The 18,248-nt window shown below is 29.5% G+C and overlaps 2 protein-coding genes across 2 annotated transcripts; one reads left to right on the forward strand and one right to left on the reverse strand.

The window, feature by feature from the left end:
* The first annotated feature begins 4,120 nt into the window (after positions 1 to 4,120).
* LOC101510396 (NADP-dependent malic enzyme) lies at positions 4,121 to 9,201 on the forward strand. The gene is made up of 19 exons (XM_004503423.4): positions 4,121 to 4,408; positions 5,129 to 5,249; positions 5,357 to 5,431; positions 5,605 to 5,756; positions 5,853 to 5,958; positions 6,249 to 6,314; positions 6,565 to 6,660; positions 6,773 to 6,844; positions 6,939 to 7,022; positions 7,105 to 7,203; positions 7,437 to 7,484; positions 7,593 to 7,646; positions 7,728 to 7,826; positions 7,914 to 8,003; positions 8,104 to 8,181; positions 8,318 to 8,392; positions 8,477 to 8,567; positions 8,720 to 8,848; positions 8,960 to 9,201. Exons 1-19 carry the CDS (start codon positions 4,257 to 4,259, stop codon positions 9,046 to 9,048), a joined length of 1,776 nt encoding a protein of 591 aa, XP_004503480.1. The 5' UTR covers positions 4,121 to 4,256; the 3' UTR covers positions 9,049 to 9,201.
* Positions 9,202 to 10,120: 919 nt separating this feature from the next.
* Positions 10,121 to 13,694, reverse strand: LOC101509963 (kihadalactone A synthase LFS-like). The gene is made up of 11 exons (XM_004503422.4): positions 13,487 to 13,694; positions 13,182 to 13,377; positions 12,998 to 13,090; positions 12,599 to 12,650; positions 12,123 to 12,244; positions 11,916 to 12,016; positions 11,778 to 11,836; positions 11,210 to 11,266; positions 10,981 to 11,026; positions 10,720 to 10,799; positions 10,121 to 10,494 (listed from the first exon to the last, which is right to left on the reverse strand). Exons 1-11 carry the CDS (start codon positions 13,577 to 13,579, stop codon positions 10,404 to 10,406), a joined length of 990 nt encoding a protein of 329 aa, XP_004503479.1. The 5' UTR covers positions 13,580 to 13,694; the 3' UTR covers positions 10,121 to 10,403.
* Between the last annotated feature and the right edge of the window lie 4,554 nt (positions 13,695 to 18,248).

Here is an 18,248-nt window from a genome sequence, read left to right on the forward strand (position 1 = left end):
CATAAAATGTGGTTCTTATAACTTGGAGTAATACTGCAATTTAATTTAACTAAGGGTCATTTGGGTATAAGGTTAATTAAGTACTTATTTATTATATTGTATAAGTGTTTATGTATAAGTTGTTTTTAGAAGCAAGGAATAAATAATTATGTTATCTTGGAGCAATATTTCAATTGAATAAGGCCAAGTGGCATTGGGGTAGATAGAGTTTAATTAAGCACTAATCAACTAAAGTGCTTATGTTTAATGATAAGTTAAAGTAAGTTATTCCAATAGCCTCTTAAATATTTATTGAAATTCATCTAACAATCCCTCAAAAATGATTACCTCATATGTCATACCTATTGCGTGGTGCTTTCTACTACACATCACTAAAGTTGTGTTTGTAAATTTGTTAAGTTGCTATATATTTTGGCATTATAATTGACTCGTATTTGTTTTTTTGCCGGTAAGGTACAAGTTGTTACTAAAGTTCAGATACTTTTTTCCGGTGCTACTTTGCCAAACTGGGTTAAGCAAGTATGCACCTCTGTGATCTTTTTTTGTTCTGAATTAATTGTTTGTACTTATTAGTTGTTATTTATATGACATGTTCCCTTACCATTTTTTGCAAGATTTCTTCAAAAAATTTGAAAGTAGATAGGAAAACAGTTGATCTTGTTGGGAATGAGAAAATGATGGCTAGTACTAATGTTAGACACATTATCTTGTAGATAACTATTAGACATTATGATATCGTTTGATACTTGTAAATAACTATTAGACTTTCAATTATTAGACATTATGATATCGTCCGATACTTGTAGATAACTATTTAATAGAAAATGCGTTTAATGTCATTTATGTAAGATTAGAAGACCAAATTTGCATATCTAAATATGCTGAAAATTAGTTTATGCAACTATCGGATGGTTGAAAAATATATTATTATCTTGACTTCATTTTTAGACTATCAAGCAATGTGGAGAAGTGAAAATAGATCATTGTCTTCAGATTCTTTATCATTGTTCCATTTCCACTTTTCTTTCAACAATACCCAAGTTTTATGAATCACAATAGATGAAAGTCTATTTGTAGTGCCCAATCTTGAAAACTTGCTCTATTTCTTCTTGGTAATTTGTTGAAGCTAGCTTAGGAAACTCTTTCATCCGACTGATATTCTCTTTTGTTTTGCAAGGTCTTTTGGCAATTTATTGATGCTAGTTCCTTGATAATCTAAAGCATGTTAAATTGCCAAGCAAATTAAGAACACTATCATCAAATGGAATCCACCATCAAGGGCTCTTTTCAATGGGGCCAAATAAAAAAAGTGCAATGCAAATATATTTTTTACAAAATTAATTTTGTTGCACATTTTTTTTTTTGCAGATTATCCGTGGAGTTACGTGTCAAAAATTTTGTTGGCAAAAATTTTGCAGAAAATTTACCTACAAAAGTAGTTACAGAAAAGTTTCTAGAAAAATGTCTTCAAGTTGTAATTTCTCCCCAAATGTTTGATGTGGATATATATATTCAATTTTCCTACAGAAATAACCTTTAAATCTGTAGGAAAGTTCGCACATAACTCGTTTTCTGGGAATTTTTAACTCATATCCGCAAATAAAAAATTAAAAATTGATTTATAGTAGTGATAGGCACCTGTGTGACGAATTTTTTATGTAGATATTGTTTCTTGATGGATATATGCTGATACCTGTAAAAATTATGCATGTCTTTATGCAGTATTGTTGATATATAATAGTTAATTAAGTGAGATAAAAAAACATTAAAATTAGCCATAAAAGTTAATCTTTCAAACAATAATTTACTAAGAAACTAACATAAAAGATACAAAAATAATTAAAAAGTTATAGATTTTCTTTGTTCCTAATATATTTTAATTAAATTAATATAAATATATGGGTAATTATAAGTATATTGGATACTTCACTATCCATGTTCGCTCCTTTTAATCTCTCCGCGAGATTTGGTTGGAAGTTAAACTCAACAAATAAAATAAAATGAATGATTTATGTATATTTTTTAAAATTTAAATAATTTTGTTACTAGCAAGAAGAACATTAACATCCTTATTGCAGCCCTGATTTTGAATTTTGAAAAAACTTACCCAGGCAAAGTGTGTTTTTCTAGTTAAAGTCAAGACGGGTAGAGCAAATATCTACAAATACGGCTTTGTTGCTACGTCTAATTGTGAAAAAATAAAACAAATATCTTGTTTTGTGATCCATAATGGAGGTTTTTCTTTAAAGGAAATTAAAAATATTTATTTTATTATTTAATGTAAGAAATATTTGGTTTTTTTAGACGGTAAAAAATATTTGTTATCATGCATATCTCATAACATTCAATATGTTTTAAAAATATTGGAGAGAATATTAAATGCATATTCACACTTTTAAAAATGAAATTATATTTTTAATGAGTAAAGTTACTTTAACTTCAAGAATATGTGAGTTATTTCATTTAATGATTCAATATAAATGATGAATTTTATTAATTCAACTGTTGATTATTAATATAATATATTAATAATTAATTATATGAATTTAAAATATTTAGCTATATAATTTAATCCTTAATATTTATTTATATTTTTTAAATGTTTATTATATATTAATTTGAAATTATTTAATAAAATATAAAATAGTTTTAAAATTTTATAAAAATTTATTAAGTTGATATTATCAATAATTTCTTTTATTAAATAATTATATCAATAAAATTCATCATTTATATTAAGTTATTAAATAGAGTAACAAATCAAATAATTATTCTATAATCAATAGATTTCCATAATTTTGAATATTATTTATATAAATATAGAACAATGTCTCCCACTATTTTTTTAAAATATGTTGGTGCCATTTATTAGTAAAATGTGATTAGATTTTATTATTTTTATGATTACTTGTTTTTTCTTTTCTATTTGTTACTACTCTTTAATATATTTGAATAAAAGAATTATCTATTATCTAATGGATCTTATTGCTTCAAAGTTCAAATAAATAATCTAATGAATTTCATCATTTTATTTGAGGCGATCTAGTGAATTTACAAAAATCGACAGATAGATTGCTACCCATCCTCGAGATCACATGAATAGGATGTAATCCATTAATTTTTGTTATATATAATAGATGAATGAATGAATTACTTTTGCTTTGAATGAATTTTTGTTTTACTAATTGCTGTAGTTGGATTAAATAAACACGGACAAATAAATAAATATATTGCCACCTCTACTACCAACAATATATTTATAGATAATCGATAGTTACATTTTTTAGAAGGAGACTGAAGTAACATTTTTCTTAGTAATTCAACGTATTATCGTAATCTTTCCTAAAAGAAACATTATCGTAATCTTTCCTAAAAGAAACATTATCCTAATATATCCATCTACGCTACTGTATCGAGCAATAAAAAACTATGCTTTACAAAAAGAGAAATGCAACGTGACAACAAACCTCGCACTTTGGAAGAGAAAGCGCCAGCTATTCCAGTTTTTCCTATATTTCCGCTTAGAGATAGAGCCCGTGTCTCTTTTTAGGTTTTATAAAGTAGATTTAAAAATTAATATCATACTATTAAATTAAATCTTCTTATATCACATCATAAGTTTCACTCATCAAAGTTTTAACTTTTAGAATGATATTTTTTTAATATGATTTTAATTAAAAATTATGAAAATAATAATTTAATTATGAAAATTAAAATTAAATAGGTAAATATACAAATTTTTAACTTAATCAATTTTAATAAGTATTATAATAACACCCTTGTGAATAAATTAAACAAAATTAGTACTTGAAATATTCATATTACTAGTCTTGCTAATTTGCTATAAACCAATATTGTGTTGAACATCAAAAGAGCTAGACCCTTTAACGAGACTTAAAAATTATTGAATTAACTTTCATCTCATCCCAGACAGTGATGAATCAATTATTTTATCTGGCTTTTCCTTTTTGAAAAAATAAAAAGTTCCAACCTGGTCACTAATATTATATCTAATCTAATCCAATAATGCAAACAAAGTGGAGTGGAGGAGCAGTGCACGTAGATATCTTTGAAATAGAAAACGATACACACTTGCATAATAATACTATCTTTGACTTTAGCTTAGCTTTTCATAGTTGGTATGCTATATATTTTTGTGAAGGAAATAAAAAATATCAGAGAAAGAAACTTAATCAGTGTTGTGTTTTGTTAGTGTTAATCAATCATATTGATATTGGAAGAAGAAGAAAAAGAAGATGGAGAGCACGCTTAAGTCGTTGAGAGATGGAGAATCTGTGCTGGACCTCAGCCCAAGATCCACCGTCAGTGGCGGTGTTGAGGATGTCTACGGTGAAGATCGTGCCACCGAGGATCAACTCGTCACCCCTTGGACTTTCTCAGTTGCCAGGTACATACTATTTCATCATCATCATCATGTTCATTCAAGAAGCATGGACTATGAGAGACGACATGATAGAGACACTCACACGTTGATATTGATGATGTCAAAAAACATAGGACACTGACACAAATACATACTCCTTACACCTTAAATATAACCATTTAAAAAATTGATTAATTTCATTCAAAATTTGATGTATAAACATTATATTGAGAATCAAAGATATAATTGTACATCTAAAATTGAATAAGTTATCATTATGTACGAGCTATACTCAATATTTTTAATACTAGTTTTTCACCTTCATTTATGGATCTAGATTCTCTACAGCTGCTGGATGGCGCAACATCAGTAAGAACCATTAGATATAGAATGAGAAATCTAATGATACATCAAATTAAATTTATGCATCATACAATTGCTACAATTGCTGTAAGAGATCCAAACATTTCATTCGTCTATCTACTACTGAAAAACTAAATTAAATTTAATAACCTCTCAATGATCATTATTACTTCATCACATCTCTAATTTTTATAGATGTGTCTTAGATGTATCTAATGAGAGTCTATGGTCTAAAAAATAAGTTTTTATCACACTGGTGTATGAGTGTCGTTCACACACCAATGCGAGTCAGACACAGAGACACTTAATCTCAGAGGTGTCCCTCCTTACTTCATTTGGTTATGAATTTGTGGTGAGTTTGTATTTGTGTGGACACTGCAGCGGGTACTCTTTGCTAAGGGATCCACAGTACAACAAAGGACTTGCTTTCACTGAGAAAGAGAGAGATGCACACTATTTGCGTGGTCTCTTACCTCCCTCTTGTAGCACCCAGCAACTTCAGGTTAATTTCTTTCCATTTCATCTATAAATCAATCTATAAGGATCAATGTTGTTTTCATGTCCTTTTCTTTATTTGGTTCTCACTAATACATTATTTATTTTCTACAGGAGAAGAAACTTATGAACAATATCCGCCAATATGAAGTTCCCTTACAAAAGTACATGGCCATGATGGACCTTCAGGCATGCATGCATTCCATTCCAACCTATATCACACTTAAATTAATTAATTGAATTAACAAACATCAAATTTGTGACAATTGAAATGTGCTACTTATATAAAATGAGGATATATAATATGAAAGTTGAAAAGTAACACATGCAGCATATTGTTGTTCTGTTCTGGTCAAAAACAGGAGAGGAATGAAAGACTGTTTTACAAACTTCTTATTGACAATGTTGAGGAATTGCTCCCAATTGTATATACTCCAGTTGTTGGCGAGGCTTGCCAGAAATATGGCAGCATATTCAAGCGTCCACAAGGTCTATACATCAGTTTGAAAGAGAAGTATTGATTTCTTGTCTCCTATATTAATTTGTATATACTTTTTAAGAACTTCATTCAATGCAAAGCTTATATAATATAATTGTTGGTCTTTTGCAGGGGGAAAATTCTAGAGGTTTTGAAAAACTGGCCTGAGAGGAGTATTCAAGTTATTGTTGTAACTGATGGTGAGAGGATTTTGGGACTTGGAGATCTTGGATGCCAGGTAGTATTTCTGAAGGAGAATCAAACTCCTAACGCCTTATAATTCACCATCATATATCATGTTAGAAATATAGAAGTTATTTAGAGTTTTAGTTGGTTTGTTAGACTTCTCCAAATTTCTATATAAAGAGCAAAGCATAATCACTTTAACCGTTCGTTATCTATCAAACTTTCAAGCTTATTTTTCTTATGAGATGAATTTTCATCTTTCAGATTTTGTAATTAGTGATAATGATAAAACTAGACAAGTATGCCTTCACATAATTAATTACATTGTATGTGCTTCATTAGGGTATGGGAATTCCTGTTGGTAAATTGGCTTTGTACACGGCACTAGGAGGAGTTCGTCCTTCAGCGGTAAGCATTTTCCATTATTAGATTTTTATATTGGTCCTAACTCATCTTTACAAAACCAGTTTGTAAAGTGAGAAATTTCTTTTTATAAACTCTTTTCAGGATTTAATCTCTTTTCAATGTGAAACTTGAGTTTTTTTGAATAGATGTATATTGTCTCTTCTCATTTTATCATTGAGTCTAACATGATTTTTGTTGTTTCTTCTTCTTACTTTCCTAATCCTTTGTTTATTTTTTACATTTTTTCTGCTAGTGTTTACCAGTTACAATTGATGTGGGGACAAATAATGAACAATTACTGAATGATGAGTTTTACATTGGCCTCAGACAAAAGAGGGCAACTGGGAAGGTTTGTGTAACATGGCATATATATGCCTTACTCAAAATCATTTTATTATGTTAGCATATATTAACTGCATCATTTAACTTGTATTTATGAGGCTACTTCTTTGGTTTCTTAGGAATATTATGATCTTCTGCATGAGTTCATGGCTGCAGTGAAGCAAAACTACGGAGAAAAAGTTCTTGTGCAGGTTGTTAAAAATTTCAAGCTTAGTTTATGAAAAAGCTCTTGAACCTATTTTGTCCATTTTTTTTGTGTCTGATTATTTTGAATGGTTTGTTCAGTTTGAAGACTTTGCAAATCACAACGCTTTCGAATTGCTTGCAAAATATGGTACAACTAATCTTGTTTTCAATGACGATATACAGGTATTATTATCTCTCACATAAACTGGCGTGTATTTCTTACAAATTTGTTAGTATGTTTTAATTATTTTTGTATTTTTCTCAGGGGACTGCCTCTGTTGTTCTAGCTGGAGTTGTAGCAGCCCTGAAGCTCATTGGTGGTACCCTAGCTGAGCATACATTCCTCTTCCTTGGTGCTGGAGAAGTAAGAACATAATCTATTTTCCCTCTTATTCGTACTTGATAATTAATATCCATGCTTCTGAAGTGAAGGGAAACAACAGTAGCACACGGATTTGGATAATTATAACTCATTCATTTTCTTTCATCATCAATATTCCATCTTTATTTTGAGGGTTTTAATGCGTTCAACCCATGACCTATTGTTCTATTCTTAGCAAGTTAGTTTTGCTAACTCATTTTTGGCTATGTTTTCAGGCAGGAACTGGTATAGCAGAGCTAATTGCTCTTGAGATGTCGAAGCAGGTGAATAAGCCATTCTTTGTTTATAAATCAATAACCTTGATTTCTTTAGTTCATTTTAAATTTCAATTGGCGTTGTTCTTCTATTTATTTCTATTGTTTCTGCTGCAGACTAAGACACCTATAGAAGAGACTCGCAAGAAGATATGGCTTGTAGACTCAAAGGTAGTGCAAACCATGATAAGTTTCCATGAAAAATATTAATTTAAATGATTTTGTATAAATGACTTCTTTCTTATCTTACAGGGTTTAATTGTTAGTTCACGCGCAAATTCACTGCAACACTTCAAGAAGCCTTGGGCTCATGAACATGAGCCTGTCGGCACTCTCATAGATGCCGTTAAGGTACCAAAATATGTCTTTCCATGACTTGCAATGGGTTGCCTTAAGACATGTTCTCAAATCTTATCCATATTCACCTTTCACTTTCAGGTAATCAAGCCTACAGTTCTCATTGGATCATCAGGAGTAGGGAAAACATTTACAAAGGAAGTAATTGAGGCTATGACATCAAACAATGAAGTAAAATCTTATCTCGCTCTCTCTTATTAAGTGTATTTTTAAATATATATTTTTCAAATAGAAAGTTAGAAACTATATCTCCATCATGACTGGCTTGCAGAAACCTCTCATTTTGGCTCTTTCCAATCCAACCTCACAGTCTGAGTGTACAGCTGAAGAGGCATACACATGGAGTGAGGTAAAATAACAGATGACCACACCTTTTCTCTATACCTTGTTAAGTCTTGGTCTACTTTGATTCAAGTTGTGCTTGATACTCCTACATTTTTACAATATTAACTTCCACAATTTGTTTGCTCATTTCCCCAAAAAAGGGTCGTGCCATTTTTGCTAGTGGGAGTCCATTTGATCCTGTTGAATACAATGGCAAAGTTTATTATTCTGGCCAGGTTTTAAAATCTTCTTCACATTTATTACTATCTTTCTCTCTTTCTATCAAATCATTATATTTGATTATTTCCTTGTCAATGCAGTCAAACAATGCTTACATTTTCCCAGGCTTTGGTTTGGGTTTAGTAATGTCCGGAGCAATCCGAGTACATGATGATATGCTTCTAGCCGCCTGTAAGTTATTAATATGACAAACTTTGCCTTATACATCCAACAAACTTGACATTTCCTTCATCTGTAGAAGATGGAAGAGAAAAAAAAGCTCAAACTCTAATAGGAACCGATTTCTTTCTTTGTTTTGAACATTCTTCACATTAATTGTGCAGCGGAATCCTTGGCCAAGCAAGTGACAGAGAAGGACTACGCAAAGGGTTTGACTTACCCACCTTTCTCTGATATCAGAAAAATTTCAGCCAACATAGCTGCAAATGTTGCTGCAAAGGCATATGAACTAGGTGTGAACTCTTAACTTCTTCATTCATACTAGTTGTAGTAGTTAGCTATTCCAGTCTCATGCATATGTTTTCCTTTTAAACTAAACAAAATTTCTTCAACACTCATTTCAGGCTTGGCTACACATCTTCCTCGTCCTGAGAATCTTGTCAAGTATGCTGAGAGTTGCATGTATACCCCTCTATACCGCAACTATAGGTGAATAGGAGCAATTTACAATGGACTAGGCTTTTGAATATAATAAGGATGTTTTTTGTGTATGGTGTCCTTTAATGCTTGTGCAAGAATAAACGATTTTATGTTTTTGCTTGAACCAATGTTTTTTCCAATATGATATATTCTTATTTCATCTCAAGTCATGCTAATGGCAATGTTTGTTCGTTGACGACAAGAATACGAGTTGCTTAAAGAAATGATTTGAGAAAACATTACCATTATAGCTACAGTTATTTGCCCTTGCAACTTTGTTTTGTTTTTTCTACATGGCCTAATATACCATGTATATATCCCTTTATGATAAATTGAATCTAAATTAAAAGTTCACCAAAACATATATATTTATATTTTAACTTTTATAAGTAATTTTATTTCATTCAAATAATTATTTGATTTCTGTTAGTTTCACCCTCCTAATATCAAGTTACTCCCTTGTCAAGCTTTTGAAAACATCGAATAGACATAAATAATATCCTTAATCCCATATATAATTTTCAAAACATACCATTTTTTTTTTGGTCCTCTTTCTCTCTCTCACTTTTGTTTGATTTATGATTTGTTTCGTTTTTTGAGCATGTGAGTTTCTGTGCATTTGAAAATTTTCCTGCGTGAAAGGGATATATGAAATAGAGTTGTTGTTTTCAAATAAACTCTAAATTTGTTAGGACACTATTCGAATTAAATATCTCATTGAAAAATGAGTAAGGGTATTGCTAGATGAGTTCAGCTTACGTATATATAGATATACATAAAAAACAATTTGTAGAAGTATTAAAAAATTGGATGAACCAATACATGAACTAAGTTTCCCTATACACGTGAACTTAGTTTACAAATATGTGAACTTAGTTTACAAATATGTAAATTGTAAAGTTTTAAAACTCATAATTTACAAAAGATATACGTACACGATACAATATATATTTTATGTTTGTGATTTCAATTCACGGACAATGCTCAAACACAGAAAACACCAAGAAAAAGTAAAAAGGCCACTGATCTAAAAACTACTCCATATAGCTTCTCATAAAATTACTTTCTATTAATTTTCATTCCGATAAACAAACACAAACTACTTTTTTTTTTTATTTAATCTCAAAAAAATCATCTTTAAATTATTAAATATGAAAATCACTTTTTTTATAGTGAGTAACAAACAGTTAATGAATCTAGCGGTATCTGGGGGTGTAAAAAGGATGACAGGGCTGTAACTTGCAGAAATCTAGTTATTTTTACATATAAATTGTTAAAAAGCCCTAAACTGGTATTTACACTTACACTTATTATAAAAGTAGAGTTAAGAAAAACCTCCAAGCTGCACAGCTCCAATTGAGTAAGTGCTCAAGATTGTTGTTTGCTGTATACAAGCAGATTAGCATGTGTTTCCTTGTAGCGTTGACTCAGATAGTCCCGGTAATAGATAGGAGGAAATCTGAAAACAAATCTAAGAATTAAAAAAAGAGTACTAGAAAGAAGGATTCTTGTACAATTGTTAATCCTACCCCGTTACAATTAAATTCACACGCCTTAACCATCTAAAAATTTCCTATTTGAGTCCTCCGTGACCAAATAAATAAACATTTGAATGGAGGTAATAAGAAACTGATAAATTCCTAAATACAGTATGGTGTTAAATCAGATAGCAGTGTTCATTTACTTTGGAGGATTTGCATCTGATTTGCAGGTTGGCAAGCACTCCACTAGACAGTCGTGACCAGGCTCCAAGAAGTATGCAATCTGTAATTAGAAACGATAGCCATTGAATTTTTACAAGTGTTGTATGTTAAAAGTTGTAGAAAAAAGCTTGGAGGCAACAATTAGAAAATTGAACTGGGCTTTGAGAAATAGGCTAAGCAAGTAAATATTGAAAATGTAACAAAACTTTGCAATCAAATGTAAAAGAAAAAAAGAGGCTTACAGAATATCTCTCTTGACCATTTCCAATAACTCTGTGCAATGTAGACCTGAGTTTTTAAATGCAAAACAAATTGTGAATTTTGCAATGAACACAATCTAAATTAAAAGGTATGCACCGACAAAAGAACTAATATTTGCTGGTAAGTGCATATAACACAGTACTTAAAAAGCAGCAACAGATACATGTAAAAGAAAAATAGCAGCATAGCTGCATTGGAAAAGTTTCTCACTTGAAAGTACAGTTGCTCCAGCGCTCCAGCATGTCTCCAAGATTAACTATAAATGCTCTACAAACATAAACAATAAGATCAATAATGTAAATAGTTTAGGGATCAACCTAACAAAGGTAATCAAACGTAAAAAGGTTTTGTGGAAAACTTCTTGTCTTCGCACTCAACTGTGTTTAACACTGGATACAATGTAGCTCAAAGAGGAATACAATTTTATAAATGTAAATTAGCTTAGGCAGATGATTCAGGTTAAATTATTTTGTGAAGATTTGCGATGCTGTCAGATGAAATTTCATCAATTCTAGAACGACTCTGACGGTGTATAAATGATAAGGTGAGGACTGGCAAGCCTAGATATGACAATATGTTAAAATTAAAATATATATACACAAAATAAGAAAATGTCAACAGAAGGAGTACATCAGAAAGTTTTCAGAAATTACTCACAACTCAAAAGTTCAGGGTTAAGAAGAAAAGAGAAATCTCAATAATAATGCATATTTTGCAAGAAGCAATCTCCTTAATTCCATTTTTAAACCATAAAAGCTACAGCACCATGAAGACTAACCCCTTCATTGGTGTCACATCCTCCCATATCCGAGGTTTAGCATCCTTATTCTTGCATATCTGCAAAAAAAATGTTAATCTTCAATTAATTAGCGAAATATTAACAATATATCAACAGAAAAATCAGTTGCATTCTTACTTGAAGACCCTGGACATCATCTGTTGCCAACAGAGTAATCAGACCATAGTCAGTATGAGCTCCAGCTGCATATAACCCTTGTGAGGGATCCGAGAGTTTATCTTCATGGCATGACAACAACGATGAATTATGAATACAGTAGTAGAAGTTGTGAAGTTTGTAATTATACCAGTATAAGGCCTAAACAAAGACTACAATTGAAAATACCTTGATAGTGTAGTAAGCGCATAATCGCAATGGGTTCTCCCAAGGTTTCTGGTTTATCAAAAAAATTAGCATCCAAATCAAGTGCAAGGGCTATTATCTTTGCAACTGCTTTTCCCACTTCTCTGAATATCTCATAAAAAACCATAAACAAACAATAAATGGACAAATATTTGATAAGCTGCTTTTAAAAAGCTTATGAACATGTCATAAACTCTTTCAAACACCCTATAACGTGCTTATATCAGTAAATAAGCCCATATAAATTGCTCATAAGTCAGTTCAAATGCAACCATAATGAACCTGGTACGAGGATTTCAGAAAAGAAGACGAGTTCAGACAAAAGCAAGAATAAGCTGGTTAGACAGGTTCAAAGTTCAAACATCCATGTTGGAGATCGAGTTCAAACTACCAAAAAAATGACAGTGAAGTTGAATAGTATTACTATTACTATTATAAACAAGTTAAGCAAAACTTACAATGCCTGGCATTGGAATTTTTCCATAGTCTCCCTCCATCCAGGCAGAACATCTAAAAGGCCACACAGTAAAAATTGATGAAAAACCAAAGCAGAAAAATCAAAATTTATTTCTTGTTGAGAACATAACAAAAGTCTTAACTCAATCAAAGGCTATAGTCCTTTTTGACAAACAACTTAATTAAGAGCTTATAGCATAAACAAAAGATATTTCTATAACAAAAAATAAAATAAAGTCAAACTAGTTTTAAATTAGTTGTTTGCATAATCTATCTTGGAGAGCTAACGGAAATTAGCTAAAAACAAGTTATGGGCATGTCATAAGCTATTTTCATAAGTTCTAATAAATCGTCTCAAATAAGTCAATCCAAAGATGCCCTAAGTTTGACTTGATTATTACCTGAAGCAGGCCAAATGTTTGGGCCATGAAAAGGTTTGTTTGATAGTGGATCATTGTCTTCAACTCCAATATAATACCCTTCTTTGTAATCACCTAAAATACCAAGAGATTATTTTATGGTGATTGATTGAGCAGACAGAAACGCAAAGCATATGATTAGTATTAGTATTATTATTATTATTACCGTGTAATTGGTTTTGAGGATCAAGGATTTCATCGAGAAGAGGGGTATATCCCCTATGATAATCGTTCCGGAGAAGCTTCATCTTTTCGTTTAGCGGAAGGTTGAAAAACTTGTTGCTTTGAGAAAAAACCTCGTCCATAAACTCGTGGCTTATACCGTGATTGATAAGGTAGAAAAACCCAGAATCGGTGCATGACTTTGTAATTAACAAAATGTAGTAACAAGTTGAAAATTGGAGGAAAAGAAAGAGTTAATAAGGAAAAAACAAAGAGAAGAAAGGAGAGGAGAAAGTTTGATAGTTTTACATGTTTGAGCAAATGAAGCAATTTGTTGATATCAGGATTGGAGAGGTCGATGCAATTGAGGACTGCTTCTGCTTTTACACTCTCTTTTTCCATTATCTTCTTCTAACTCGTCCACGAACTTCACTTCTCCTATTCTCTACTCTTCTATGCTTACTTTTACTTCCGATTTCAAGTTCAAGTTCAAGGAGTCTTATAATCTTAAGATCAAGTCCAAGTGTTTGCAATTAACTATCACCTAATCAAGTCTCAAAGAAAGTTGCCTTTTTTACCTCCACCGTTAATTTTATACTCCCCAAAATGTTAAAAATTTAAAATTGTCTTTAAAATTTTCATTTACTGAATGGTAAAAAAAATTACTTTAAAATTTCACCATTTTACTTAAGATTTTTTTATTAAAATCCAGTACATAGATATTCACTACCGGAAATTTCGTATTTCAAATTTTCGATAATACAATTATGTTATCGGAAATTTCGCCAACAAATTTCCGGTAAAATATTTATAATACCAGAAATTTGTGGCATAAAATTTTCGGTAGTTACATTTTCCTTAAAAAATTTCCATTAAAATCCGGTACACAAATGTTCACTACCAGTCCCATAAAATTTCAGGTAGTTACATTTTTCCAGAAATTTCAAATTTTTTAAATATCCGATAGTTACATTTATTTTACCGAAAATTTCAATTTTTTTGAAATATCCGATAGTTATTTTACTTAACCGAAAATATAAAAAATCCAGTATGTAATTTTATTTTATTTTTTTATATTTTTTTGAAAATAGAGATGAAAAAATACAACGGATTTTTTTTATAATAATAATAATAATAATAATAATAATAATAGAATAAATTATATTAAATTGAATTGAACAAACAAAATACATTAAATTAAAGAAAAAAAAATATTACAAATTGAAAAAAAAACTACATTAAATTCAAATTTTATTATATTATTTTTATTTTTATTGATTTTTATTTATTAGACCAAGAAAAAAAAGGAGAAAATTAGTATAATATAACAAGTCGTTTGCTTTGGCAAATCTATTTAACCGCATCTTTTTCTCCAATTGAATGTATTTTATTTTATTTTAATAATAAAATAAAATAAAATATATTAAAAAAATACATCAAATGGTTGACTAAATGTGCCAAAATAAATAACGTGTCCCTAATATTTTGCCGATAAAATAAAAACATATTTTCTTAACAACTCTCTTCTATTTTTATTCCCATCTAATAAATAAAAAAACAATAAATAATAATAATAATAATAAAATATTGTTAATGTAATTAAAAAAAAATTATTTAAAAAATATAAAATTTTAATAATATAATTTACTTTATTATTATTAATATAATTTAATTTATTCTTTAATTTATTAATAATATTTTGTTTTTTAAAATATTATAATTATTTTTGTTTTATTAAATAAACAATTTTGTAATTGTAAAAAATGAGAAGAATTTTTTTTTTTTATAAATTTAATACATGGTCGCATCCTCGGGAAATTTTAAATGAATGAAATATCCGGTGAACATCCCAGAAATTTCAAATTTCTGGTAGTTATAAATCAATACCAGAAAATTCATTATTGAAATTTCCGGTATTGAAAACCAATACCGGATATTTTTAATTTTCAGGTGGTACTCCCGTAAATTTCAAAAATGAAATTTCCGGTATTGATTTATAACTACCGGAAATTTCATTCATTCTGAAATTTCCAATAAGAAAAAAATTCAACAGCACTCACTTTTCCGAAAAACACAACTTGTGGGGATACAATGGAACTTTTTTATTTTTACAGTTTTATTAAGGGTATTTTGGACATTTGAAACATACATTTTTTTAATGAGGGGGTATAGGGTTAATTGAGGGGGTACAAAAGGCAACTTTCAGTAGTCTCAAGTGGTCATTCTCCTCTTTCCAATCTGGATCAACTAACTAGTCATAAAAATAATTTCAATTTTGTTCCTCACACCCCCTACTTTATTACTCACATCTTATAATTTTTTCATAAAATTGAAATATCTAAAATGCTCTATTACTAATTATCTCATTCTTAAATCTTATTTTTCTCATCTTTTTCTCTTCATTACCATCACTCACCTTCTAATATTTCACACTCATATCACATATTCATAATTCATACTTATTCATAACTTCAACTCTTCACTCATAACTTATATCTTACAAGTCTTCTCCTTATATTGTAGTTAAAGCCACCAACAAGGTATGTTTGAGTTCATATGTTTTTTCAAAATGTGAGAATTTTACTTGATATGAGTTCATGTACATTGTAAATAATACATTGAATGCAAACTTAAATCATGTATGCTTACGTAATCTATTTTCAAGTAAGTAATGTAATTTAAGAAATTACATGCGGTATGCAAATACAGTTCACATACACCTACGCGAATTGAGTTTTATGTATGAAATAAAATTTAAGGATTTACAGCACTGCATTAGTTCAACTCGCGTAAATTTAGTTCACATACATGTAAAATTTTATAGTAATCAGGGGCAAGGCGTACGTGAACTGGGAAAACGTACAACTTTGTGATCTGAATTCATGTAGTTTGCATATATTTCGTTCATGCAAGGTACGTTAACTCATATCATGTAAACCATATTTTTGAATATTTGATATGTTCTTATTGGATGCAGATTAAATCGACCAAGTGAAAGACAATAGTGATGAGATATATGATGGTTTGGAACCTGATTTTGACATTATGAATGATGGTGTTGCACTTGAAATTGATGACGTTATGAATGATGGTGTTGAACTTAGTATTGTGGATTTGATCGATATGTTTACCACTATTATGATGTTTGATACGAAAAATGATCTATTGATATGGACTAGAAATGTGGAAAATAGAATTGTCATTATCATTTTTAGATTTGAAACCTCTCCAGCACAACCAGAAACAAAGATAAAATTAATCATTGATTGTGAAAGAAACGACAAATATAGACCTTCGAAGAATCTTGAGAAGTATCTAAACTAAAAAATGTGAATGTCCATTTAGATCGAGAAGAACACCATCAAGTGTTGATGATGAGTGATATTTGCATGTAGCATGTGGTATCCGTAACTACAAATTGACAAAAACATTGACTGATTATTCTTTCTTATGTCGATTGTCTCATGAAGAGAAAAATCTACTTAGTGATATGACGAAGAACATAATCAAATCAAGAAACATATTAATAACATTAAAGAATCGTAACGTTGAAAGTTTAGCGGCAATCAAATAAGTATATAATGCACGTTAAGAAAATCGCTTATTACTTATAAGTAACATAACTATATTTTATTATTAAAAAATGTAAAATAAAGAATAAAAAAATACAATAATAATTAATATTAGCTATTTAAATTTATTAAAAGTACTAAAATAAAATATAACAACAATATGACAAAAGCTCGAGTCGAGTCGAGTCGATTGTTAATGGTATTAAAACAATATTTTAGAATATAACAGGTTATTCGAAGTTTAATGTAAAATTATCAACAAAGAATAATATTTTTATTACAATATTATTATTATTATTATTATTATTATTATTATTAAGTATTGGTGAATTTACTATTATTATTAATATAAAGTAAAAAAATATTAAATTAAAAGTGATATATTTAATATTAACTAGAAGATAAAATTCAAAAACTAATTAATATTATATTATAAATTAAAAAAATTGATAAATTTTGAAATAACTTTTTGACAAATAAATTATCCAATTGAAAAGGGTAAAAGTTAATGTGAAATTTATGTGCCAAAATCTCTAACTCTGTTAAAATTGAAAGTCATTATCATCGAAAAAGCGTGCCAACAATTGCCTTACACTTCATAGATCCAACATTAATGTGTCCACCCAGGATTTGATGCTGCACCATTATTTCAAAGTGACATGATACAAGTGAGGGGCAAATAACCATAATTGGGATTTGGATATGTGCAGTAAAAAAAATAGTATTCTATGTACTTTCATTTAGGTCATTAATTTGAGATTAACATAAAAATAAAGTTGGTTTAAACACTCTTAATTATTTATTTTCAAATTCGACAATTGAGATCGTAATTCCGTACATCAAAACCATATCTCATTGATTGGAGTGGAGAAAAGAAGGAAATCTATTGCTTTGTGTTACTATTCTTATTCTTCATATAGGTTATTGACAGAGTTGATCCAACATGTTTAGAAATTTAAAACAAAACTATACTAAAATAAAATCATATTTTGCTTAATCCATGTACAAACTTGACTACAAAAGGATATATGACTTTTATCATTACTAACTCGATCGGTTAGGTATTTATAAGTAATTTATCATATATACTATATATTTAAAATTAATTTATTTTTATTTTTTTAATGTCGAAAGCCTTAGTTGAATAATAATTACATTAAGAATTTTAATAAGACTTATATATTCAATTTTACACCCGTGCATGCGACATACCCTTCACAAACGTGTCACGTACGTATCCATTCCACATACGCCCACATGTAAAACGACACCTTCGTCCCTAAATACTTTTCTTTCTCACTTTCTCAATTCTTACCCACACCATAATTAGAATCCAACCTAAAGCAGATACTGTCAACCTCTCCTTTGGACAATGGATATTATTATATTTCAAGGTATATCTTGTATGATATGATATAAAGGTTTCTTTATTGTTTTGTATATATTATTGATGAATAAATTATTTTATTCTAGTATTTAACACGACTATTATATATATA

This window comes from Cicer arietinum, chromosome 6 (genome assembly GCF_000331145.2).
Source record: "Cicer arietinum cultivar CDC Frontier isolate Library 1 chromosome 6, Cicar.CDCFrontier_v2.0, whole genome shotgun sequence".
NCBI classification, from domain to species: domain Eukaryota; kingdom Viridiplantae; phylum Streptophyta; class Magnoliopsida; order Fabales; family Fabaceae; genus Cicer; species Cicer arietinum.